The sequence below is a fragment of the Branchiostoma lanceolatum genome, chromosome 2 (genome assembly GCF_035083965.1).
Source record: "Branchiostoma lanceolatum isolate klBraLanc5 chromosome 2, klBraLanc5.hap2, whole genome shotgun sequence".
Classification (NCBI taxonomy): Eukaryota; Metazoa; Chordata; class Leptocardii; order Amphioxiformes; family Branchiostomatidae; genus Branchiostoma; species Branchiostoma lanceolatum.
The window spans coordinates 36,742,991-36,768,107 of NC_089723.1; the positions used below are offsets into that span (position 1 = coordinate 36,742,991).

Below are 25,117 nucleotides of genomic sequence, written 5' to 3' on the forward strand. Positions count from 1 at the left end.
AAAATCTAAGCGTAAAACACCGAGAATGAGCCGGGTATCGTATTGATCTTACATCTGCTTGGAGACCTTGTCTTTGTCACCAAAGAGCCGTGAGGAAGTTAAATCAGTGCGTGTCAGCACTGTTCAGGGTCCTTGGTGAGGTAAGGACAGGAAACAGACATACTTATCTGTGCTTTCTTTGCCCGGTACACAGATGCGACATGGTGCGATCATCGTCTTGTTAATCATTAGGAAAGCTGTTCGTAGGGCTGCCTCTTCCTCATGCTACCGTTTTATACATATGCATGGAGATGTAGGATCCGGTCTGTTTTAGTCGTGTTTTGCGACATTTTCCAAGATCTTGTAAGAGCACAAACGTACAGTAAATGTTTTTCATTCATTCATTCAGTCATCCATTCATTCTAACCTCCAAGCAGATGTAAGGATCATTCTCGGTTTTTAACATTTGGACTCCACCTTAGGGTCTGTTCGTAGGAGGAAAATTTTAAAAAGTGCGATACTAGAAAAACGTACTAAATACAGCAGTTTTGACAACTATTGTCAAAAGCGACCTTTACGAAAACTATTTTTTTTAATGTTAAGCTGCAGGAAACACGTTGCATGAAGCCAATGTCAGTCCCTTCTTTTCTTGGTGTAAATTGAATGCCGTCCATTAAACACTGAGTCGGCACGATTCTGTGTTATGATTAGGACATTCATTAACCAGGGTTTACATAACCACGGACCTTTCGCAATTAAGGGAGAAACCATTTACTTACAATTATGTCCAACGTGTTAACTATTGTAATCCTTTGGTTTGCCGGTGTGTTAGGTGGTTAGTTAGTTAGTTAGTTGGTCGGTCGGTCGATTGGATAATTTGTTTGTCAGATGGTTGGTTAATATGTTCTTTGGTTGGTTGGTTGGTTGGTTGTTTTTGGTTAATTGTTCATTTGGTTTGTTGTTTGTTTGTTTGGTTGTTTCGTTAGTTTGTTGATTGGTTGGTGTGTTGGTTGGTTGGTGTGTTGGTTGGTTGGTGTGTTAGTTGGGTTGGTTGGTTGGGTTGGGTTGGTTGGTTGGTTGGTTGGTTGGTTGGTTGGTTGGTTGGTTGGTTGGCTGGGGATCACCAGAACCGACTGGAGGGTCTATGCCGAGAGCAGACCAGCCTGGCGAGCACTATGCATGTCTGCAGCCGCTATGCATCAGACACTGATGCCTGCGAATGATTGATTGAACCAAGACCACCCCTCAAGCCCTAGTAGTGGACGGTCCTTGCTCTACAGTATTGTCCATTTTAGGAGGCAGACACCCCACCTCTTTGCCCTTGAAATGTCTGTTTTTTCTTTATCTTTCATGGCTTCAGAATTATTTGCAAACACTAAGACTAATGTGGATATAATGTGCGTTAATTACACAATTCTGCTGATGGTAAAGTATAGGTAAAGGTCCCATAGCCAACGGGCAGTGGGTTGTTAGTTTATTGTGTCTAGGACACAGTAGTGGAAGGCGGAGCCCATCCCCTTCTTACACTTGCTTTTTCCTCCCCAAGCGAAGCCAGGAACGTACTGTAAATGCTTATGTGTTGCACAGTGGCACCACACAAGTACAGACAACGTGAGCATTGTGTCTTGTGTATTGGTTCTTGGTGTATTTGTTTACTTGTCCACTTAAGAGTTCGACTTTGTCTTTGCTCTTATCAGCCGAAAGACAAGAGTTATATCAGCAGCTCAGCAAAAATGTGTTTCTATATTTCCGGTGTTTTTTTGTGTCCGCATTGTAACATTCATGCATATATATCTGGTAACCTAAACAAGTATGTCTACACACGTTTTCCTTCCGTCATTTTTCTGACTCATGAACAATGAAATATCAATCAACGATTGTTGTCCCGGCGTTCCCCCTGCACCCACGTTTGATTACGTAACCGGGCTGAGAAAATCGATTTAACATTCGACTGAACGTTCCTGTGTTACTGTTTCAGTGGAATTACATTGTTATCTCATGAAGCCATTGACATCAAATCTTTCTGTCTAATGAAATAAGTCGTTATAGAAGTTTCGTGGTAGCCATACAGCAGCAAAGGGAATTAACTTGGGCTTTTTTCACAATTTCCCCCAATATTTTGCGTTTCTGGGGGGTCTTCTATGATGCAATACAGTTTGCACTTTGTCGCACTGCAAGGGTCACAGGCGGTCAAAGATAGCGTAGTGTGTACATTTTTGTCAAGGCAGTCATCTCTTTATATATCATTAAAATTAATAGCAACATCATTGTTAGTGCACGTCTACTCAACAACAATGGGGTTATTCATCATGCTAGGTGAGCACGATATTTCAGCTTTGCTAGTCAAACATGGCCGACATAGGGTTATCTAAGTGCAAATCTCGCTGGAAAACAGCTCCATTCCGAGAAAACCAGAGGCTCGACTAAGTGAAGTGTACTCTGTTTATTTTGATAAACTTTTATTGATAAGATTATAAAGTTGCTTGTATACGTTCAGTGATAGCCTAGTATATTTTTCTTACATTCAAGCATACAATTCTATGCCCACATGAAACTTATCCGTATTAAAACTGATGTAAGGTTACAGAAATATAAGCTACTCTTGTCAGTGAAAATGTCGAATGAAGATACATGCAGAGTATATTTTCAATTGAATGCCATACACTGTACCATGTACGATTGTTGAGTAATAAAATTCATTCATATCTATTTCAAAAAGCACATGTCACACATGTACACCCCTGATTTGTGAACGTTGGGAGTAGCCTGGAATCCATCCTATTCTAGCACCAGTTCGCTCCTCTGATCTCATCTAAGAAGAATAGGTCTTTCCCGAGTTTGAATTGTCAACTTTTGCAGACTAATTTCAAGGACTAGCTAAAGTAGGCAACCTTCCCTACTCCCAATCGCAGGCATGGTCTGCAGATGGTCGGGAGGCCATGGCTTACCCCCCTGATGAAGCTTTGCATTCACGAAGGCGAGAACTAGAACTATGTCGTCACCGATTTAACTGTGCTACCATGCAATGAGTAAATCATACTTTACATGAGACTTATTTCTCCAGATTCCAGCTTACCTGTATGGCTCATTTCAGAAACGACCCAGCAGACACCATTACTGAAACAGAACTGTAATTTCGACGTGGCCGGGGACCTGTGTGGCTACATACAGTCCCAGGGGGATGATTTCGACTGGACACAGGACACCGGCGCCACACCCACATCCTTCACCGGACCCACAGATGACGTCACAGCGGGACAAACTGGTACTGCAGGTAAAAATGATACATTTTTATATATTCTTTTTCATTCTAGGTTTCTTATCAGGGTTTATTACCCTATTACCTCGACCAAGAAGTCGGTGAGTGAGAGAATGTGTGAGGGTGGGTGTTCGTCAGAACTCGAGAAGTTGTGAATAGATGTTTATGTTATTTGCCAAGTAAGTGTTGGCAAACCAAAGGACAAGTTCCTTTGTTATGAGCCCCCAACTGACTTTCATTGGTACTGTAAGAGAACATAGGTTTGGTATCCCGTGCTCGGCTCGTGAATAAGTGATAAAGGATTTAATCCTGCGAATGATTGATTGATTGATTTAATCACCCTTATGTGGACGCCCTCGTTTACACGAGTTTATATCTAATTAGAAACATAGACAGCAAAATTACTTTCACCTTTTTGCGTAATAGGCTATTACATGTACATCGAGACATCATCGCCACAGAGTCGAGGTGACAAGGCCCAGTTGCTGACGCCGCTGCTGGAGCCCACGGCGGAGAGATGCCTCACGTTCTACTACCACATGTACGGGACGTCCGTCGGCACTTTAAACGTGTACAAGATCTCCCGAGGACAGCGGCCCCAGGTGTGGACCCAGTCGGGAGCCCAGGGGAACCAGTGGAACTATGCGGAGATCGATTATGACAGCAAGTACCAATACCAGGTATTGTGTTATATTTATCTTCGCCGAGTACTTGTATTATGTTTTCGGTTGAAAAATCTGTTGAGTGGGTCTGTATGTATGTCAGGAGCATAACTCAAGAAAGCTTTAACGAATCTTTATGATTTTTGGTAGGTGTGTAGTGGTTGTGCAAAGGAAGGTCAAGTTCGAAAACGGTTCACCAAATCTAAAATGGTGTGGTGCATGATCATGTTTGCAGCGGGTGATAAGCATGTAAATATTAATCATTATCCATAATAAGCCTTGATTATTTGGCGAAGATAAAGTGTTTGTGGAACTCTCGTTATTCATCATTTTTTTCTTTCTGTTCAGTATTTGACGGTTATGGTAATGTGCACTTCTGTCCTCTTGCCATATGAATCATTGCCATATGTATTTTCTTTTGGTGTCTTTCGAGCTCACAAGGACTGGGTGCTTAAAGCGCAAGCCAATTATACTCACTCACTCACTCACTCGCTCAGTCAAATTCATTTCTTATTCATTAATTCATTAATTCATTCATCTTTTTATATAAAAATATGAATAAAACAAGAGACGTATGTTACCAACTTATGATTTCATTCTATTTCCACATGTAGTTTGAGTTTGAAGGGGTGATATCTGGTAGTTATGGTGACATCGGGCTGGATCACATCATCATGAAGAATGGGCCCTGTAGCGGCAGTAACTGTAAGCTATGTTTTGACCATATAACTAGTGCTAAGTACATGTTCCTGCCAAATTGCCTTTTGGTGACGGCAGAATCCCTAGCAGAATGAGTCTAAAATGTCAAGTAACACTCGGCGACATACTAGTAGTCTTTTGCATGCTACCTTATAACGACTTCGACACCTTGAATTCCAGATGTCACATAAAGATACGTCGTTTGGATTTAGAAGACAACACTGTGTGTTGAACCTAACATCATTAACAGTTCATTAATAACTACATACAGTTCAGAACATCAGCTGTTATAAATGTGACGAAGGCTTAATTGAGAAGAGCTAACAGGTTAATGAATCAAATATTCCTTCTGCAATTACTTGATATATAGTACAACCATTATAGTATAATGATCCGGGCAATTTTTTCCTACTCAAATATAGCTCAATGTGGAAGTCCTCTCGGCATGGAGGATGGCTCCATACCGGACGGGTCCATCTCAGCGTCCACGTCCAAACCGGCTAACCCAGCTTCGGCCGGACGCCTCAACTCCAACGGCTACTGGTCCCCGCAGGACAGTGATCAGGACCCGTGGATTCAGGTAAGATATGGTACCGTGCATCCTCCAGTGGTTAGCAACACTGCATCTGGACCAAGAGGCTGTGAATTCGAATTAATCCCGGCTGTTGTCTCTTACTCGACATGAACGGTACTGGAAATGGTTACAGTCCTTAGGCCGGGACGTTAAGCCGTGGTCCATTGTTCCTAGTATAAGCTATATTCGCCTTTCCTCCTCCTGCACCTGTTTTATCTATTGTTTATCGTATCATCTATTATGTATTTTCTTGATGTGCAAATAGATAAACAGAATTGTACTTGTCGAAAAGAGCTAGGGGAATTTCCTCGGTACAATGAATCTGTAAATATTGCACATGTCATCTGTCTTCTCTGTCACAATACGTGTAGGAGTATAGCTCTTCGTTGAGGTTAACTGGATCCGGATATATATTGACGAAATATGGCGGATGTTGTCTAAAACGTCTGACAGTTACAAAATTTCATCCTGTTTTGGGGCGTATCTTATCACCTGGATGTCTAACCTTCATCGATGGATCGATGTCACTTTCACTCTCAGGTGGACCTGCAGAGGCGCACAGCTGTGACGGGGGTGAACACGCAGGGTGCGGGCGACACCTGGGTGTCCAAGTACAAACTGCAGTACAGCGATGACGCGGCGAGCTGGACCACGTTTGGAGACTTCGGCAACGTAGACGCGGTAGGAGAATATTCAGTTATGATTTTTAGATAAAGTTATGGACGTACCGGCTAATAAGTATCTTATACCAGCTGAGAAAAGGACAAGAAATAGCCATACTTTAGGTATCAGAGATTGTCAACCAAGGATTGATGTGTTCAAAATTTCGTAATTTCCAACTACAATAGTAGAATGGAACTCGATGTCATCAAATGCTGTAGAAACATTCTCACTAAATATCTTTAAAGAACGGTTGCAGTCAGATGTGCAAAGACTGGGTGTGTCAGGCCGTTCGGTGCAATATAACCAGCTACCTCCGTGCCGCATTTGTGTTTAGGAATAATTCTATCATGATATGCATGACAATGACAACTAATATTATTACATATTCATGCCCCATTAAGGCTAAATTCAGTAAGTTAGATACAAGAGCGTACTACGCTATGTTTTCTCTCTACATATGGTTTACATGCGACTTCTCTCTTATTGATACATGTGTGGACAAAATTACAAAGTTTCTAGCTATAGCGTTAATACATTTTTAAAAGTAGCGTTTTTCTTGACATTTGTCAGGAGTTCGACGGCAGCCAGAACGGAAACCTCCTCGCTCTGAACGAACCAGTGGAAGCGCGGTACGTGCGGATCAAACCCACCCTGTGGAACAATAACGAAATCCGTCTGAGGTTGGAACTCTATGGCTGTGGCGCTGCGGGTGAGGTTTCTAGCTCCTCAAATATTCCCAAGCGTCTAGCCAACTTTCCACATCAGTATTCATGATGAGTGTCCCATGTGACTTGTTTCCTTGTCCCAAGTTTGTCCCTCTACAATTTTACACCAAGACGATTTGCACTTTTTTGGTGTCTAAGAAAGGCATTTTACATTTGCCATGCCCTCCTTCCCAAGGCACTAAATCATATATTAGGATGCAAAGTCTCACTTCCCTTTTATGTCCTGCCCGCCATCTGGACATCAATTACAACTACAACGTCCCTGGATTTCACTGAGGATGTTTTTGACATCCCTTGCAGTAAATCATGTATTAGGCTGTAAAGTCTTGCACGATTTTATCTCAGAGTTGGTACACTACCTAGATGCCAAATCTAGCAACGTTTCATCAACTCAATGGGGCCAAGTGAATCATAAATATGCATTGCAAACTGACACGTGTCCTTTTTTTATGATCTTCTTTTCCAGGTGTCGATGAATGTGCAAGTAACCCCTGTCAGCATGGTTCTACCTGTGTGGACGCTGTGAACTGGTACAGGTGCTACTGTTCAGACGGTTGGACGGGCGATAACTGTGCACAGGGTGAGTCGAACCATCATGTTTCCATGCAACTTTTACTTGAGCTGTAGGGTACGTAGTCCCCGTCACACATAGCTGACCATGGCCTCCCGACCTTCTCCAGACCATGGTTGGGAGTTTAAGTTGAGTCTTGAGTAAGGTCATCTGTGTGTCGGAGTTGATAGATGAGGTTACCTTAAAGTATTGTTAAGTGCCGACTGCACCAACCGACTCTGAATTTTGACAAATCAAACTCGGGAAATTCATAATCATCGTAGTTGTGATCAGATGAGCCATGGTCAGCTGTATGTGACTGGGGCTTTATGTCTGGCTCTAGCTTGGTATCTATCTAATGTGTGATGTTCTTCCTCAAATGTAGATATCAATGAATGCAACCAGAACGTTTGTCAAAATGGAGGAGTTTGTTCCAACACTCCCGGGAGCTACTCATGTACGTGCCCTGCTGGGTTCAGTGGAGCCAACTGCGAAGCAAGTAAGTCTGAGTAATATGATAACCATTCGGAAACTATTCCTTATTGCTCAGACATTTATAATTGAACATTTCAAATACAACTGTAATCGCAGTTTAAGGCAAAGTACACTGGCATGTTTAACAAAACCTCTAGAATATTTGTGATGAAATATGACTATAATGTAAACTGACAGACACAACGCAGTTCAACATAAACCATGGAAGATCTTGTGAACTGAATATACTGTTCTGCATTGTGTTACCTTAATGACATTGTTTCAACTTTGTATATTGTTTCAATAGCTGTTTTAGAAGGAACAAACTTCGTGACCTGTGACTTCGACACGGACTACTGTGGGTGGCAGTTCGGAGACGAGAACCAGCTGAGTGTTTCTAGAGAACAACAAAATGGCTGTGGTTCGTACGGCCCATCGGGCGACCACACGCAAGCAGGTACAGATGTCCTTTAGAACTGTATTCCCAACAGAATACTCAAAGTTCTTCCTGTCTTTGGATGATTAACTTTCTTTGTAAGGAGGAAAAATAGAATCAACTTTCATGAATCCGCCACACTAAACAAAAGAAGGGTGAATTCAAAGAAATCTACTATTGCAGCATCAGTAATCTTCGAGGTAACACAAGTCAGATGTCCAGGTGTTCACGACATTTTTGAGAAGACTTCTATAACACCGTTTTTAACGTTGCCTTCTTAGATTACCCGGTGGAATCATCAGACTATAACACTAGATGCGACGTATTTAGAATACCGACATAAAGCATTGGATTTTAACGCATGGGGAGATCACCATGTTTGTTGAAGAAGCATTTTCTTCTGTAACTGGTAACGGTTCTTCTTGATTGCCTTACACAACACTATACCATTACAGACGGATCCGGCTCCTACCTGTGCATGCAGAGCAGCTCCAGCGACCCACAAGGCGGCATTGCCCGCTTCATCAGCCCCTGGTACTACGACACGTCTCCGAGAACTCTCAGCTTCTGGTATCTGTCCAAGTACTTCACATCATCCACCTTCCTGAACGTGTATCTGCATCTGGACGGTGTTGAGGATGACGTTCCCGCTGTGAGCATCAACCAACGAGTAACACAGTGGACATTTGTGGAGGTCAACATAACAAGGACGCAGTTCTTCCGGGTATGGAATTTGTTATTGAAGTAGGAAATTGGAGTTTTCTTTTTCCACAACCAGTAAATCCTCAACTGCTGGGTCTTCCTCCAGTCAGAAGCTCTGAAGAATTGTCTGACAGACGAAAAACGAAACGTCAGCAGGTGAGGATTTACTGTTTGTGAAAAATATATCTTATTTTCTACCAACCTGATGAAATTATTTTCGGATGTTATTGATGCAGTTGGAGTGTTACGCCGAAGAGTGGCTATACCGGCTATATATAGATACAGATAGATACAGACAGATAGTTATCATACCGTATTTTGCACCGCTGTCGCCTGACCTGGTTACCCTATCCACGGGCCGGTATATGGGTGTTTTACAGGTCCCTATTTTTTCTGACAACCTATCTTTCCAGCCGGCATTTCTGGTGACTCCTACATGATAGAAATGCACAGCTATATACAATTGTGCGGTGCTAAATTTCTTAATAATTTGTTTTCTTTATTTCTGCTAGGTTTTGATAGAAGCCGTCAAGCCAGGATTTGCAAGGCCACAAGTCGGCATTGATGATGTGGAAATTTCATCAGTCGGTATGTCAAATTTAGTTGTTGTTGTTTCTTATACAGAATATAAAGTCATTTCTAGGTCCATCATATGCTCCAAAACCATTGCATTTAAATGAAATGAAACTTACGCTGCTGTATATATCGACAACAAGCAAAACAACAAGCACATGCTGGGCCATCCTACCGTGTACATTATAACGTTTTGCGCATGCCAAACAGGTTCATCACCTGCTGTCTCAATTTCAAATTAGAGAAATACGGTCTGAAATATAAAATTGTCATCGACGCCACGTCTGTGTCTTGTATGTCACGACCAGTAGAAGAGTAGCTTATCTGTTCACTGTGTTCATTGAACTGCTTCGAGATCACTTTCACTAAAAGGCTTCTTCTTTCAGACGCAGATGACTGCGCCAGTAGTCCCTGTAAGAACGGGGCCGTGTGTGTGGATCTGCTCTTCCAGTTCAGCTGTACGTGCGCGGCGGGTTGGGATGGGCCTACATGCGAAGGGAGTGAGTCACCGTTGTCTTCTAAATTTCATACATTTTGAATTTCCTTTGCATTTTCTATTGGTTCTACTGACATAACTATACTTAATAGCCATTCGCTAGTTGGGCAACCCTGGATATCTATGTAACAACGTGTTCATTACGAACCAATAAGTGAAAACGTACGTATATCCAATGTTGTCCAGAAAACCCGTACGCGTGGCTATTCTTTATTAAGGGCTGACCTTGCTAGAAATACAAAATGACTATACAATCAGCAATTTCTAAGTTGAAACACGTTCAAGTTTGATTTGGCGTCATTTCAGGAATTGGAATTATTTCAGGTTGATTTCTGTATTTGGTCCATTCATGTTATTTCCATTTTGTAACATACAGTCGAGCTGCCAAGTTGTGCATGACTGTGTAACTTTTATTTCAGATGTAAACGAATGCGCCAGCAACCCATGTCAGCACAACGGGCAGTGCCGAGATGGCGTCAACGGCTACACTTGTTCGTGTACCTCAGATTGGACCGGCGGCAACTGTGAACTTCGTAAGCGTAATACTATTCTTAAATTAAAAGCTCTGTCGCATATTCAGGATCTTCCAACGACATAGATAAACACATATAAACAAATTTAGGACATGCAGTATTTGCAAGTTGCAATACGATTACTAATGTCAATCTATTTGTGGTGATCATTGTTGTATCTATGCTAACCTTAAATTCTGTAATGTTTCTGTAGCGGCCTCGCAAGCGGCCTGTGCAGCTTACCCCTGTCAGAACGGCGGCGTGTGCACGGCGAGCGGAAACTCGTACAGCTGTCAGTGCACAGGTGGATGGGGAGGGCAGAACTGCGACCAAGGTAGGATGTTCTTTTTTTATTCTTTATCGTGAGATAATTATATTTTCTACAAATGAAGCAATGATTTGCCAACAATCAATGATTGATACCTTTGAGATTAGACTACATTAGAATAGATTAGCTTATATTAGATTAGCTTGTGTTTTTACTAAGCTGAGGATTGAATTTTTGTCCATGGCAGACGTGAATGAGTGTTCAAGCAGCCCATGTCAAAATGGCGGAGCGTGCACGGATCTCTTCAACGGCTACAACTGCACATGCGTGGTAGGATACACGGGAAGCATGTGTGAAATAGGTACGTTAAGACCTCTGTCGAACTCTTCCTTGGTGCAGCCTCAATAGCTAGGTAGGAAAAAAGACACCTGCCTAATCTTTATTTATTTTTTTATTTAAGAATAAGCTGAACTTCGCATGTATACGATGCCCTGCGGGGACAACGTCAAAGTTGAAGCCGCCCGACATGAATAAAATACGTCTGGACATATGTTAAGCATGGTATAGACAAGAAGTGTTTACAAGTTAGGGGCCCTTCGCCTTTGACCTCGTTCATGCGCATTTCAAATCATGAACCGGCTTATCACAGTCTCATGTTATCAATCTAGCCCCCCCCCCCCCACCCAGGGCAGGAACTAACTGTTTTATTATATGCTTCCCTTTTAACAGACATAGATGACTGCGCCAGTGGCCCCTGTACTAATGGCGGGACCTGCAGTGATGGTGTCAACAGCTTTTCCTGCTCGTGCACAGCTGGATTCACGGGAAACGACTGTAGTGAAGGTGAGATAACCAGACGATCGCTGTTGTGGCAAAAATACGTCATAGCAACTACATGTAACATTAACCATTTTTCAGTATCTCGAATACAAAGCGAACATTGTATCTACTTGGCTATTGCGATTTGTGTCCAGAGTGGTTATCAGTATAATGATTTTAAACAAATATGACCATTCAACCAAGCCTGTCATTTCATCCACGGAAGTAGATCTCTCCTTCTTGTGGCCACAGTTATCCTCCAGCCTCTGACACCTTACCTCTGCACGTTTGATGATGCCGACATCTGTAACTGGAGACAGGCCGCGGACGACGAGACGGACTTCACCTGGCTGGACGGACAGTGCGGCAGCTACGGACCTCCAGGAGACCATACTAGAGGTGACGTCAACGTTTGTCTATATTCATCATGTCATGCCACAATTGCTGCTTGTACACATCAAGCAACGACCCTGGCGCAACGGCCTGCGTTCCGTCCTTCTCTCTGCACTAGCCCTGGCCAGACGCCAGCCAATCAGATACTCCTCCTCCTGGCGACCTGATTGGTTGGTTGGTTGGTTGGTTGGTTGGTTGGTTGGTTGGTTGGTTGGCTGGCTGGCTGGCTGGCTGGCTGGCTGGCTGGCTGGCTGGCTGGCTGGCTGGCTGGCTGGCTGGCTGGCTGGCTGGCTGGCTGGCTGGCTGGCTTGCTGGCTGGCTGGCTGGTTGGTTGGTTAATTGGTTGGTATTAACTTGTCAACTGAGAATCACTGATCGCCAGGAACGTTGCCTAACAAGTATACAAGCGACTGGCCTGGAATGAGAGGGTGGTCGACAGTGTGTTTCAGCTTTACATCCTTGTTTGAGAATGAAACAAATATTGGAAAAAAAGAAATAATAAAATAATAAAATAATAAATAATAAAAAAAATCATCGTCGCCATCTTAAGCTGGCTTTTTGCTTGACTAATCTTGAATTCTGAAAGTTCATCAGCTTTTCTTTTCTGGTTTTATATCTTTCTCATTGGACACACCCTAACGTCTGTTTTACTTGCTCCCACTCCGCACTTCTCCACTTAAAGGTCCAGGTGGATTTTATCTCTGCATGGAGGCTTCAACCACACCACGCGACGGCAGGGCCAGGCTGATCAGTCCGTACTTCAGCACCACGACCGACCGGACCTTGAGATTCTGGTACTACAAAAACAGCTTTGGTTCATCAGGAATCAGCGTGTACGTCACTTCCGGCGACTCACTCGGTGACGCGGTTTGGACATCTTCCACGGATAGGGACGACGCCTGGAGAATGGCGGAGGTCGACATCACAGGGATGTCGCGATTCCGCGTAAGTTCAGGGGGAAATTCTATCCGCATAAAAACATTCACGGTTTGAGCTGCGCATGCGTAGGAAGGTGTATTGTGGGTAATATGTCAAAGTTGAAGATACATGTAAAAACAAAACACGCCTGGACATGAGTTAAGCATCCTATATAATGTCCTTGCCATGATCTAGACAAGAACTGTTCACCTTTGAAATATTACCCAAAATGCATATCGCAGCGCAGGCGCAGTTTAAGCCGCGAACCCACTTATTCACAAAAATATTTCTATACACAAGTTGATTGACTGAATCATGCCACGGTGACCTGCGGTTTGACTGTTATCTTCAACGTTTTGAATCTGGGATTGTCTTTCACAGGTCGTTCTTGAAAGCGTGAAGTCTGGCTTTTCCTTCGCGGACCTCGCCATAGATGATGTGTCCATTGAAGATCCAGGTAAAATATCCTTTACTTAAAGAAACTTACGTACTTTGACCTTAATTTAGTCTATCATTACGACCTGTGACACTTCACGTAGGTACAGTATAAACTATCATTTGATAAGATTTAAGAATTTGTCAGAAAATAGAAATACTTGGCGATGATTTTTTCTGACTTATAAGATGTTTCTCTTGTCATCAAAGAATGACCAAATTTTTATGGATTTGAGTTGAATTGGATGGCATTTGCTTACATTGTTTATCCTTTTCGCGACCAGCAAGTAATGAATGCCTGAGTAATCCTTGCCGGAATGGAGGGAACTGTGTAGACGGCCGCTACAGCTACACGTGTACATGCACGGCAGCGTGGTCAGGACTGCACTGTGAACTGCGTAAGTCGTTTTGACTTAATTTGAATTCCAATATCACTATAGCCGTGGAGCAATAGGCAGCGATTGCTGGTAGTGGTGTTACAAATCATAATCGACATAATACTCGATACAAACTTCAATGCAATCTAAACTGCGTTGGTCTCTCGAAGTAGTTTGTCGCGAAGCTAACGATATGAATGTGTACAGTAGATTTCTGATTTTTGTATAACCTATTTGTCAGCTCATTTTAAATGTCAAGCATATATACAAGCTCAAAGTTTGGACGATAAGCAGAAACAATACTGGTAATGCTGGTATGGGGAGCCGAAGGGAAGGAGCAAAAAAAACCGATTGACAGGGCATTTGTTGTTAGTAAGGTAAAGCAGGACATTATATAAGACTATTGTAATGGCCTTGGGAAGATATTGCGTTTTCTCAAAGGATGTAACGATTTTCCTTATTTGGATAAACTAAACTAAAGCTATCGCTTGTTATGTCTCCAGCTCGAGGCTCGGCGGACTTCGAGGACGACCTCAGCGCCTACATGTACACCCAGGCTACGGATGACGACATGGACTGGTTACGGAATTCCGGCGGTACTCTAAGCAGTGGTACCGGCCCCTCAAACGACCACACCACTGGCAACGGTAGTTTAGTACTTGAAATATTGTTTTTCTAATCTCCAATGTTGGGAGGCGGCACCATAACTTTTATTCTCGCTGTCACTTTCTGTGCCCTTGGGCAGCTAGGCAAATGGTAACGATTTAACCTCCTCAAACATCTTGTGGATTACTGCTTTTCGACCCCATCCCTTATAGTTTTACATTTTACTAGGTTTGTCTTACTTAAAATCGCATTATCATTGTCTGTTTTAGCCAAACGTCATTGATATACATGTATTTTAAATCGTTATCAATAATTTTATATGAGAATATTATGTGATACAGATAGGAAATACTCATGTTTGTCACGCCAAGAACATCAGTTCAATGACGTCAAATATATTGAAAGTTTATTGCAAGTTCTTGCCCGTAGGCTAATTGCAAGTATTGTACATGTAACATGAAAAGGACGGACAGACAGTGATGAACAATACAACGTGTAACTACTCTAATCTATCTACTGACACTAGATTCTGATATGTTGACACTGACCTTCCTTTATCTTCCAGGTCATTACATGTACGCGAGAGCATCTCTAAACAGAAACAAGGTAGCGAGAGTTGAATCCCCCGTCATTCAGCCGACAGCTGGGTCGTGTCTGCAGTTCTTCTATCACATGTACGGATCGAGTGTAGGCACTCTAAGTGTTTTTGTAAGACCGTCTGGACAGCCGCTGGGAAACCCTATCTGGAACAAGACCGGTGATCAGGGCGATCTCTGGCAGAAGGGAGAGTATGAGGTCGTGATGCAGCAACCTTTTCAGGTACTGGTTAATCTTTTTTCATTTGATGATTGCTTACCTATCTATCTATCTCTATGAGCGTCCCCTCCTCCTCGCTTCCTTACGTGTGAATGCTTACGTATAAGTGGGACTTAATAAATACCTTTTCACTGAATATGTAATAAGAAAGAGGCACTTTCTACAAAAGCATGTGAGCACAGCTGTGCGTATTAGCATTACTCATCTCAGTGGAAACTTAAATCCGACGGAAACAAGATCGCACCGGCATGACGTCAAAAACCAACATGGCGGCGCTCGTGGACGCCGACGAAGACAGTATAGGTTTTGCTATCGCAAACCTGAAATGATTGCTGTTATTAGTTCCAAAGAAGAAAGATAGATTAGCTTTAGTATATGGCAGCATCGCTAATGGATCTTTACGACCCAGTGCGACGTTTCCTTTGTTTTTCATATTTGAATCTACGTTTGCTATTCTTTTATAACTTTACCATCATAATCGTAATCATCAAAAGCAAGTAGATTTACATGACATTGTATGTGAGTGTTTGTTTTGACATTCTCTTCTTTGTCTTGATTGGCCAACAGGTCGTGTTTGAAGCTCTGATTGGCTCGTCCTTTTCCTCGCGAGGAGACATTGCTCTTGATGACGTGTTGGTGGAGATTGGACAATGCGATTCGCCAGGTAAAGGTTTTGTGTATGTGTGCTAACGGAAAAATAAAGACTGCAGGGCTTTACTTTCTATGTCATGTACATGTGTATGTGTATGTGTATGTGTATGTGTATGTGTATGTGTACGTGTACGTGTACGTGCACGTGCACTTCCATGCGCATGTGCATGTGCATGTGCATGTGCATGTGCATGTGCATGTGCATGTGCATGTGCATGTGCATTTGTATGTGTATGTGTATGTGTATATATAAATCTCACTACTTACATACGTTTGTGAAGGTTAGACATCCAGGTAAACAATATATAAGGAGAAATTCAAACTCTACAACTGGATAAAAATTCGGAGATTTATTTCCGGACGTTTCGAGTGACATCCATCACTCTTCTTCAGCGTCACTAAAGTGAACTAGCAGAACGAACCAGTACTTATATACAATAACTAGAGAAACCGGTTTTTACATGGCAAATCACACAGTCATGCATAAGCGACATTGTAATGTAAAATAAGTTAGGAAGATTCCTATGGTAAGACAACACATTGTAATGTACAGTTAGGAAGGTTCCTATGGTAAGACAACACCATAGGAACATCACCGGGGCCACTCATTCAGACTGGAGACAACGGACGTCCTGGATCGTGAACCACGATGGTACGAACGCGGAATCAGGGAGGCCATCTACGAGAGGATCTACAACCCCACCTTGAACAGGAAGGGAGGACTCCGCGTAGAACTCTCGGGTACCTGGGACACCACCCTCCCCCCACCCAAAGGACAATAGATGTTCCTATGGTGTTGTCTTACCATAGGAACCTTCCTAACTTATTGTACATTACAATGTGTTGTCTTACCATAGGAATCTTCCTAACTTATTGTACATTACAATGTGTTGTCTTACCATTGGAATCTTCCTAACTTATTTTACATTACAATGTCACTTATGCATGACTGTGTGATTTGCCATGTAAAAACCGTTTTTTCTAGTTATTGTATATAAGTACTGGTTCGTTCTGCTAGTTCACTTTAGTGACGCTGAAGAAGAGTGATGGATGTCACTCGAAACGTCCGGAAATAAATCTCCGAATTTTTATCCAGTTGTAGAGTTTGAATTTCTCCTCACTATTAGCTCCCGACCACTTCTCAAGGTTGACGCTGGGTTGGGAGTAGCCTGGAATCCATCCTATTCTAGCTCCAGTTCACTCCTCTGATCACATCCAAGCAAAATATTACTCTCGCGGCTTTGAATGTCAAAATTCATAGTCGACTGGGGCAGACGACTTTTAAAGACTTGTAAGCAGCTTCCAACCACAGATGACCTTGCTCACGACGAACTCCCAATCATGCTATTTTCCCTTCTTGTCCTTTTAGACTTCGACGACTGTTTGAGTAATCCATGCCAGAATGGTGGGACTTGCCAGGACGGCTTGGGTCAGTACAGCTGCGCTTGTCCGTCTGGCTGGCACGGAACTCAATGTGAACTCGGTAAGTATGCGTCAGCAAAAATAGAGTAGTACAATTTAAACTTTACATCTGGATAAATTTCGATAAAAATCGGACGTTTCGGGCGTCCATCCGACTGCCCTTTTTCAACGAGAAGTTTGAAAATAAAAATAAAAATAAAAAGTTATTTTAAAAAAATGATTTCACTTGGCAGATATGTAGCTCCATATTCGTAATCTGACGGCCTATCCCACTATTTGTTGCTATTTGACCGCAAAACTTAGGGCAACGTTGCAGTTTCCAACGTCCTGATTGGGTGTCAATACCTTTTGGAACAGCCTTGCCAATCAGGGTCCATTCGTGGTCTATTCGAATGATAAACAGGCTCATCGTATTTCCTGCGGAAGTTATTTATCAGTTCTCCTTTGTTCAAATCTGATTAAAAATCAATTTCAGATTCATTTGTAAGATTACGCCAATGTCAAAATTCTACACACATACCAAACTTCTGAATAACGTTTTTAACATTTATTTGCAGACAATGACGCCTGTGCGGCCTATCCATGCGGAAATGGCGGGACGTGCAACGACGGACCGACTGGATACGTCTGTATCTGTGCTCCTGGGTGGATGGGAACGGACTGTGAACAGGGTAATTATGTTCAATTGCTTATTCTTAAATTGTTTTGATTACAGTCGCGAAATTGAGACTCGAGATAACCCAATATGTGGTACTTAATGTTAGTTCGTGGTGGCTTCACATGAGTATTCAAGATGTTACAAATTCAACTTGACTTGGCTGAGATACAACTTGAGAAGTTTGAGACACCTGGGTGGTATCACTGAATTTGAAAATCGGAATCTTATTAAGGGAAACATGTCGTATGCTTTAGGACCTAACGAAGGAAATGTGCATGATTACAACTCACGTGTGATGGTGAGGTGGCGCTTTTGATCATTTCCAGAAATCGACGAGTGTCACCAGCACACGGATCCATGTCACAACAATGGCGACTGCATCGACCTGGTCAACGGCTTCTACTGCAACTGTTACCAAGGGTGGGAGGGTTCCGGCTGCAGCATAGGTGAGGACATACATGTATTTGTATGACGGTTAATCTGTAACGGTAATCGACGTTATTTCCGTATACAATTTAGATCACTCGCGAACAAGCTCAAGTTGAAAATTTAAAGTGGGGAGATTTGATTTTATCACAGACAGAGGCTATGGTTTGATGACAACACTACGCATTCATTGTTTGGATTCAGTTGACAGATCAGATAAGAAAATTCAACTTTGAATTACTATAGTTGATCATGTTTGAAACTGTAGAGAAATGTGCTTTGTTGTTTTTTGAGTACCAAGGGAAAGACTGTATTAATCGGAGGCATGTTGTTGACCATGTGCCGTCTTGGTAATGAATTGGACACCAAATAAAGCCATTTACCATTGGAATGGTTGCTTTGTAATGTAGTGTGTACAATTAAGCATTTTCAAGAAGGATACATTTCTGAGCCTAAATTTGTCAACTGGTTTGACCGCGTAACATAGTAGTTTCGCTGTCACGGGGATGCAGCTGGTTATATTTTACCGAACACCTAAAGCATTCGAATTCAATTCTAACTGCCAACTCATGAAGATGATGCTACCGTATTGGCGAGAACGTGTGAGCAATTTCACCGTTAGTATCTAATGCGTATTCATAGCGTTTCATGTTTGTCTAATGTAGATATCAACGAGTGCCTCAGCCAGCCTTGCATGTTTGGAGGGGCCTGCAACAATGGGTTGGACGGAACCTACACATGTAGCTGTCTATCAGGCTACCAGGGACAGAACTGTGAACAGGGTAAGTGATATAGATGTTATCGATAATGTGTACATAAGTCAACTTGATTTTGAATCTTGACTATATGTACTTAGCCACCACACTTGTGAAAAAAGATTCTGGGTCGTTGAAAGCAGGTGGCAACATCTAGATTTTTTGTCGCAAGGAGCATATTTCAACTTTGAAGATTTGAATATCTCCGGGATGCAACTGTGTTTCTGTGTCAGGCGGGCTGATGAGGATGACAGAGAGAATGCCGCATTCGCCATCCTGACAATATTTCAAACCATCACACTTCGAATTCTGAAAAAAAACACGTTTTCTGGGGACAGGTCATTGAGAGCAGCAACCGTCACCAGAAGAATATTTCAACGTTGCAGATTTGAACATCTTCAGGATGCAATTGCTTTATGTTTTGCATCTGGCAGGTGGAGGTTGATGAGTAGAACAGGGATGACCATATTCACCAGCCCGCTCGGGTTGTTCAAGTTTACTCGGATGCCCTTTGGTCTTTCTTTGGCACCAATACTTTCCGAAGGTCAATGCAGCGTTTTCTTGGTGACCAAAATCTCGACATTCTGCTAATCCATTTGATTGATATCATTGTGTTCTCAAAGGTCTTTGACATATATCTGGACAGTCAAAGCATATATCTCGATAGACTAGACCTAGTGTTACCCGCTGGAAGTTACAGCACCATGTCCATTTTCTGTTGCAGTGCTTCTGTCCCCCGCGGCTACGTACAGTTGTGACTTCGACACGGACCTCTGCAGCTGGGAACAGGATCAGCAAACGGACCAGACAGACTTCGAGTGGAACAGCGGGAAGTGCGGTACATGGGGACCGAACGAAGCCCATGCATCAGGTATAAACATGTTTCATGCTCTTAACAAGTTGGAGCGTACGCATAGTTTAGCCTCCAGTGTTCTCTGTTACACACCATTTCTGTCATTTCACCAAGTCTTTTCCATTCAAGTTTCCGACTTGATAAGGTTGTATCGGGTATATGAGCATTCAAATAGATCGTTGAATTCGAAGATAAACAGTGACACTGGAGAACAAATTTAACATTTTTGTACACAACCAGAGGTAAAACTAGCCATCGTGTATATAATGTATGAATAAAAATGGCCAAAGGTCGTCAACTTTGACATATCAGGTTTCATCCTTAATCCTGAACCCGTTTGAAACCTTTAGGTGGCCATTTCCTGTGTATGGACGGGGGAGGTGACAGATGATCACCAAAACGTCGGCTGTTGATTATATATAGAACCTGGATGTGAATAAAGAACCTTGTTTTCCAATGATTTTCCTTCCTTAATGCATCACACTGCACATGCGCACTTCAAACCGCGACCTTCCTTATTAGCTTTAAACCTTACGCCTGGACCCGTTTGTAACCTTTAGTTGGTCATTTCCCGTGTATGAACGTGGACGGTGACAGAAGGTCACCGAAACGTCGGCTGTTGATTGCATTTAGAACCTGGTTGTGACTTAAGAACCTTGTTAAGCCTGAACCCGTTTGGAATCTCTAGGCGGCCATTTCCTGTGTATGGGCACCACGGGGGCGGCTCAGAACGCCGTTGCGAGGCTGATCAGTCCAGTGTTCGTCCCGCAAGTCCACATCAGCAGGGTGCTGAGGTTCTGGTTCTTCAAGAACGTCATCGGAAACTCCGGATTCCGGGTTTACCTGATGCTGAACGGGAGTCTCGACCCGAACCCGGTCTGGGAGGAGACGGGGAGAGCTAGCGAATGGCGGATGGCAGAAATCAACATCGACGGAAGAAATCAATTCCAGGTTAGTTGTACATAATTTGACCGACATGTGTCAGTCTATAGATTACATGCTTCGAGACTGTAGAAGAAGTGACGTTTGTGAATCTTTCGAGACAGCTAATTTTACTTGCTACGATGATCCTGTGACTATCTAACTGGTGTGCTATCGTTGGAAGAAATTTGACACACACTTACTTTGAAATGTACTCAAAGATTTCAAGAGTTCAAAGATTGTACAACAACCTGATGACAAAGTGTTGTGAATTTTTATGCAAAAGCACGCACAGATAAAATAATGTTTAAAGAATTCAACTGATGTATTCTGTGTTTGTTAAGGTCGTCCTGGAGGGATTCAGAAGTGGAGGTAATCTGCTTGATCTTGCTATTGATGACGTCACCATCCTTGATCCAGGTATTGAAATGACGTTTCAACTTAACATTTTTCGCTATGTTTTTTTTCCACTGCCAGGGACCAACGACATCGATCTTTGCTAATTGTAACAATTTATGTATTAGAAACTGAGCTGACTTTGATGGAGAATAATAGTTGTGTCGTTGCAAAGTCCATAATGTTTTCGTCTGTGACCATGGGCGGCGCCATGATTTATTTTGACATCACGCAGGCGCCATTTTGTCTGCTTAGATTTCAACCGCACGCTGGCTTACGATGATAGGAAAGATACCAGCATTTGTCTTCCTTGTATCAAACCTAATGCAATTGAATTTATATCCACAGACCAGGATGAGTGCAACAGTAACCCTTGCATGAACAACGGAGTGTGCAGCGATGCTTTATTCTCCTACACCTGTGCCTGTCGGCCGCAATGGGTTGGGTCACATTGTTCCTATGGTAGGCATGCTCTAACGGTTATTTGCGTTATTCATAAGCATTTAGTTTAAAATTAAGTGTATGAAGACGCACTGCATTCACAAATCTTTGACCAGTTGATAATTTAGAGAACGTCTAAATAGTTTGAGCTTTATACATGAAGATAGAATGTTTACTTGATTTTCCTTTTTACTAAGTAGTTTTTTTTTGTTCTAGGAATTGGGTCTTGTGACTTTGAAGAGCCCCTCTCCAACTACAATTATCTTCAAGACGACACAGATGACTTCGACTGGACTGTTGTTTCAGTGGCCTCTAGGAGACCATCAACTGATCACACCATAGGGACCGGTAAGCATGCAGAGTCTTAGCATTGCCGATAAAAATTCAATATGGATCTAATCTACAGTTTGTAACATTGAGAAAGACTTCCACAAGTCTGCATGTGTGTTCAAAAAAGCCTCTGTAACACATAGTTGAACATTGCCTCCCAACCTTCTCCAAACCATTGTTGGAAGTTAGTGGTGTGCCTCTGTGGTTGGAAGTTGGTTGGCGACTAATAATGGTGAGGCTGCCTAGGTTACCTACTAATCTTTAAAAGCCGTTTGTGCCAGCCGACCGTACATTTTGAAAAATCAAATTCAGGAAAGTCATATTCTTCTTAATCAGAGAAGTGAACAGCAGCTAGAATACGAGGATGGATTACATTGGGGCCGACCTTGGTTGTGGAGTGATCGGGGGCAAGTTGTATGAAGGTCCTGAATGTGTGGCAGGGGATTAAGAGGATTCCTAACTGAACTGCCTTCCCTCGTACAGGTTCCTATGCTTACATTGGCAGCACGGGGGGATCATCAGGAGACAAAGCACGTTTGCTCTCTCCTAGTCTGTCCGCCACTGCCGCGTCATGTGTGCAGTTCTGGTACTACATGAGCGGTGCAGGCGTGGCGAGCTTAAACGTCTACACGCGACAACAGCAGCAGCAGAACGTGCTGGTGGCAAACATCACGGGAGACCAGGGAGATCAGTGGAGGATGAAGGAAGTGGAGCTTGTGTCGAACAGTGACTATGTGGTAAGTCCTGTCGTGTCACGGCTGATTGCGTGATTCGTTATTCCATTCGGTTGTCGTGGAGGACGGCATCGGATGCCAACTCGGGAATGCTGGAACCTGGGATTTGAATTTTCAGAGGTGATGTTTGACCTTAGCTATTTGCTAGAGTGCATCGCCTCTGTATCCTGTATAATCGTTCCTTGATTAATAAAAAGATAACAAAAAAGACCATGGATCGCCTTACGCCACGTTTCCCTATACTCGATTAGCATTTGTAACACGGCTGTACTCCCGAGTCCCGTATCTCTACTCAGGTTGTCAACGATAGTTGTTCATCCTTTGACTGGGTTCCGTTTTCCTTATGTTGGCTCCCACAGGTTGAGATATTCTATTCGGTAGTGTATCATTATTTACGAAGCGTATACCGTGCATGTGTAGTGTTAAATATATAGACAACTGACATTAACTTCTCAACATGTTTCCTGCAGATCGTGTTTGAGGGAATCAAAGGCACTGGGTTGAACGGAGACATCGCCATTGACGACATCAGCGTCACAGGCGGGGCATGTACGTCGCCTGGTAAGTACAAATGAAACATCAATGATGTCTGGCAGCGCACTGTTGATTTCATATATTCTGTAACGTAACACAGCAGATACAGGATCGACTGAACTCTTTCAACGATTCCCAGTAAATAACCCAGAGATAAACATATAGAAAGCTAAACAAAATATTTCCTTCACGAAGATAACAACAGGTTTTCCATAAAATACCTTTGGAGAATAAACTTAATAAATGAGTCTTATCAGTTTCTAGAACTGAGGTCGTGCCATTACATGATTTCATTACCAAAGACCTTTATTATGTTTAGCCATACCTAGTATGGCTAAACATATTGTGTTTACTCATGTTTCTTCTTCTCCTGTCAAATCTTCAAATGGATTCATCTCTGTCATTTTTTGACCAAATGACCTGAAATTTGGTACAGAGGTAATGTAGGCAAAAACCAATGTGCGTTCTTTTCCTTTTTTTGATATTGACCTTGAAAGTGATTTTATTGAGTTTTTTAGGCTATTTCTGTCATATCTTGGCCTCCTGCGCCCTGGTATTTCAACCGAATGACCTGAAAATTGCTGTATATGTAGATTGAACAAATATTTAAAGGACTACATTCCCATTTTTGGCATACATATATTCAAAATGATTTATTTTGGGCTTTCTTGACAATATTTGCCACTTCTGTCACTTTCAATACTACATATGACCTAAAGGTCATTGACCCCAAGTGCCTTGCACCTGGCCTTGCATGCCTGTGAGCCTTGCGACCACCTGATTGGTCAATTGGGTTAATCTAATTATCTTGCATTCCTGGCGCAGGTGTGCTAGTATTCATGCCAAATATGGTATGGGAATTCCAATGAGGTACTCTGGTGGCCAAACTTCACTGACAAACTTTCTCCCTATTATCATCATGAGCTTGCGTTAGTCTGGTACTAGTGACTATTATGTGCCGGGAATGTTTATCTATCGCACGCCTTGGAAGGAAGTTCAACCATGATAAATGGTCGGCCGTTGCGAAAATTTGGAATCCCATGCTGTTGATTTTCGTGATTGAATCTGTAAGAAAATATATTTTCATGTCGTTCATGTTTTTGGGACGGACGCCGGGACGGGGTGAAGTTTTTCTGTCATAACATTTTCGTCCCGTTAGTAATGCAAATCGAATCGTGTTGCACACGAGGCAAAACACTAAAAACGTGGGTCTTGTGGAGTGTTTTGGAGCGGGAAAATGCCGGATATTAGCGGTGCCGAACAGTGTACATCGTCGCGCGCGGGTGACGCTCCGTCAAAACAAATCCGCTGGTGGTCTAGCGCGGCCACCGAAAATAGGCAGAAACACACAGGAGGACTTAGCACCTTCGTTTATGGGGGGAATTGTGAAAATCTTTTGTTACAAATTGTTCGAACATTGAAACATTTGGATAGATGGTTTGAAACTGTTCTAAATAAAGAGATTTTTGTGTAGTTACGTTCGAAATGTTTCCAACGTATGTGAAATAAGTTCAAACATGTTATAAGTTTCAATTCTAATTGTTTGAACACTTTAGAACTATTGTGACTTGGACATTCTTTTAATCAAAATAGTTCAAACATATTACAAATATTATATTAAAACCCTCTCGGTGACTTGGAATTGACTCAAATATGTTGTTTTTTGGTCATTTCCTTCTTCTCCTGTCAAATCTTCATTTGTATACTATGGAAAACTTCATTCTTCCCTGGGGTTGATCTTTTTTAATTCAATTTTGAACTGGGTTGATTATGCGCAAGAGTGTAATTTTCAGCGGATATTTTTCGACTGGTTTACATGGAAATGGCACGGAATATCCCATTCTTGCAAGGGGAGGATTCCTTAATTATTTCTTTCAATTTTGAGCTGGAATGATTATGAAAAAGTCCATTTGTTAGCAAAAGTGTGTTTGTTAATCAATAAGTGGATATGGTTGTGGACTGGTCCATATTGTGTTGAAGTGCTACTGGAAGACTCAATTTTGGACTGGGGTGTGATTCATTTTTAGTGCAAGTATTTTAGAATGGTCCATTGTTATTTT

General features: G+C 42.4%; 4 protein-coding genes across 4 annotated transcripts in view; all 4 read left to right on the forward strand.

Moving 5' to 3' along the window:
• The first annotated feature begins 3,668 nt into the window (after positions 1–3,668).
• Positions 3,669–4,694, forward strand: LOC136427028 (MAM domain-containing glycosylphosphatidylinositol anchor protein 2-like). Its single transcript, XM_066415747.1, has 2 exons — positions 3,669–3,918; positions 4,515–4,694. The coding sequence occupies exons 1-2, from the start codon at positions 3,673–3,675 to the stop codon at positions 4,692–4,694; spliced, it is 426 nt and encodes a 141-aa protein (XP_066271844.1). The 5' UTR covers positions 3,669–3,672.
• Positions 4,695–5,026: 332 nt separating this feature from the next.
• On the forward strand, positions 5,027–6,610 carry LOC136427029 (lactadherin-like). The gene is made up of 3 exons (XM_066415748.1): positions 5,027–5,179; positions 5,714–5,854; positions 6,407–6,610. The coding sequence occupies exons 1-3, from the start codon at positions 5,045–5,047 to the stop codon at positions 6,608–6,610; spliced, it is 480 nt and encodes a 159-aa protein (XP_066271845.1). The 5' UTR covers positions 5,027–5,044.
• Positions 6,611–8,747: 2,137 nt separating this feature from the next.
• LOC136427030 (fibropellin-1-like) lies at positions 8,748–20,092 on the forward strand. The gene is made up of 20 exons (XM_066415749.1): positions 8,748–8,765; positions 9,236–9,311; positions 9,683–9,796; positions 10,212–10,325; positions 10,519–10,638; positions 10,820–10,933; positions 11,302–11,415; positions 11,644–11,790; positions 12,467–12,729; positions 13,084–13,159; positions 13,422–13,535; positions 14,018–14,161; positions 14,686–14,939; positions 15,504–15,600; positions 16,957–17,070; positions 17,567–17,680; positions 17,994–18,113; positions 18,759–18,875; positions 19,573–19,719; positions 20,052–20,092. The coding sequence occupies exons 1-20, from the start codon at positions 8,748–8,750 to the stop codon at positions 20,090–20,092; spliced, it is 2,418 nt and encodes an 805-aa protein (XP_066271846.1).
• Positions 20,093–20,393: 301 nt separating this feature from the next.
• Positions 20,394–25,117, forward strand: part of LOC136427031 (fibropellin-1-like) — a 37,260-nt gene continuing 32,536 nt past the window's right edge. Inside the window, exons 1-6 of the mRNA XM_066415750.1 lie at positions 20,394–20,652; positions 20,967–21,042; positions 21,367–21,480; positions 21,676–21,807; positions 22,273–22,526; positions 22,994–23,084. Coding sequence (XP_066271847.1) covers positions 20,407–20,652; positions 20,967–21,042; positions 21,367–21,480; positions 21,676–21,807; positions 22,273–22,526; positions 22,994–23,084 — 913 coding nt within the window. The 5' untranslated portion in view covers positions 20,394–20,406. The remainder of the gene's footprint in view (positions 20,653–20,966; positions 21,043–21,366; positions 21,481–21,675; positions 21,808–22,272; positions 22,527–22,993; positions 23,085–25,117) is intronic.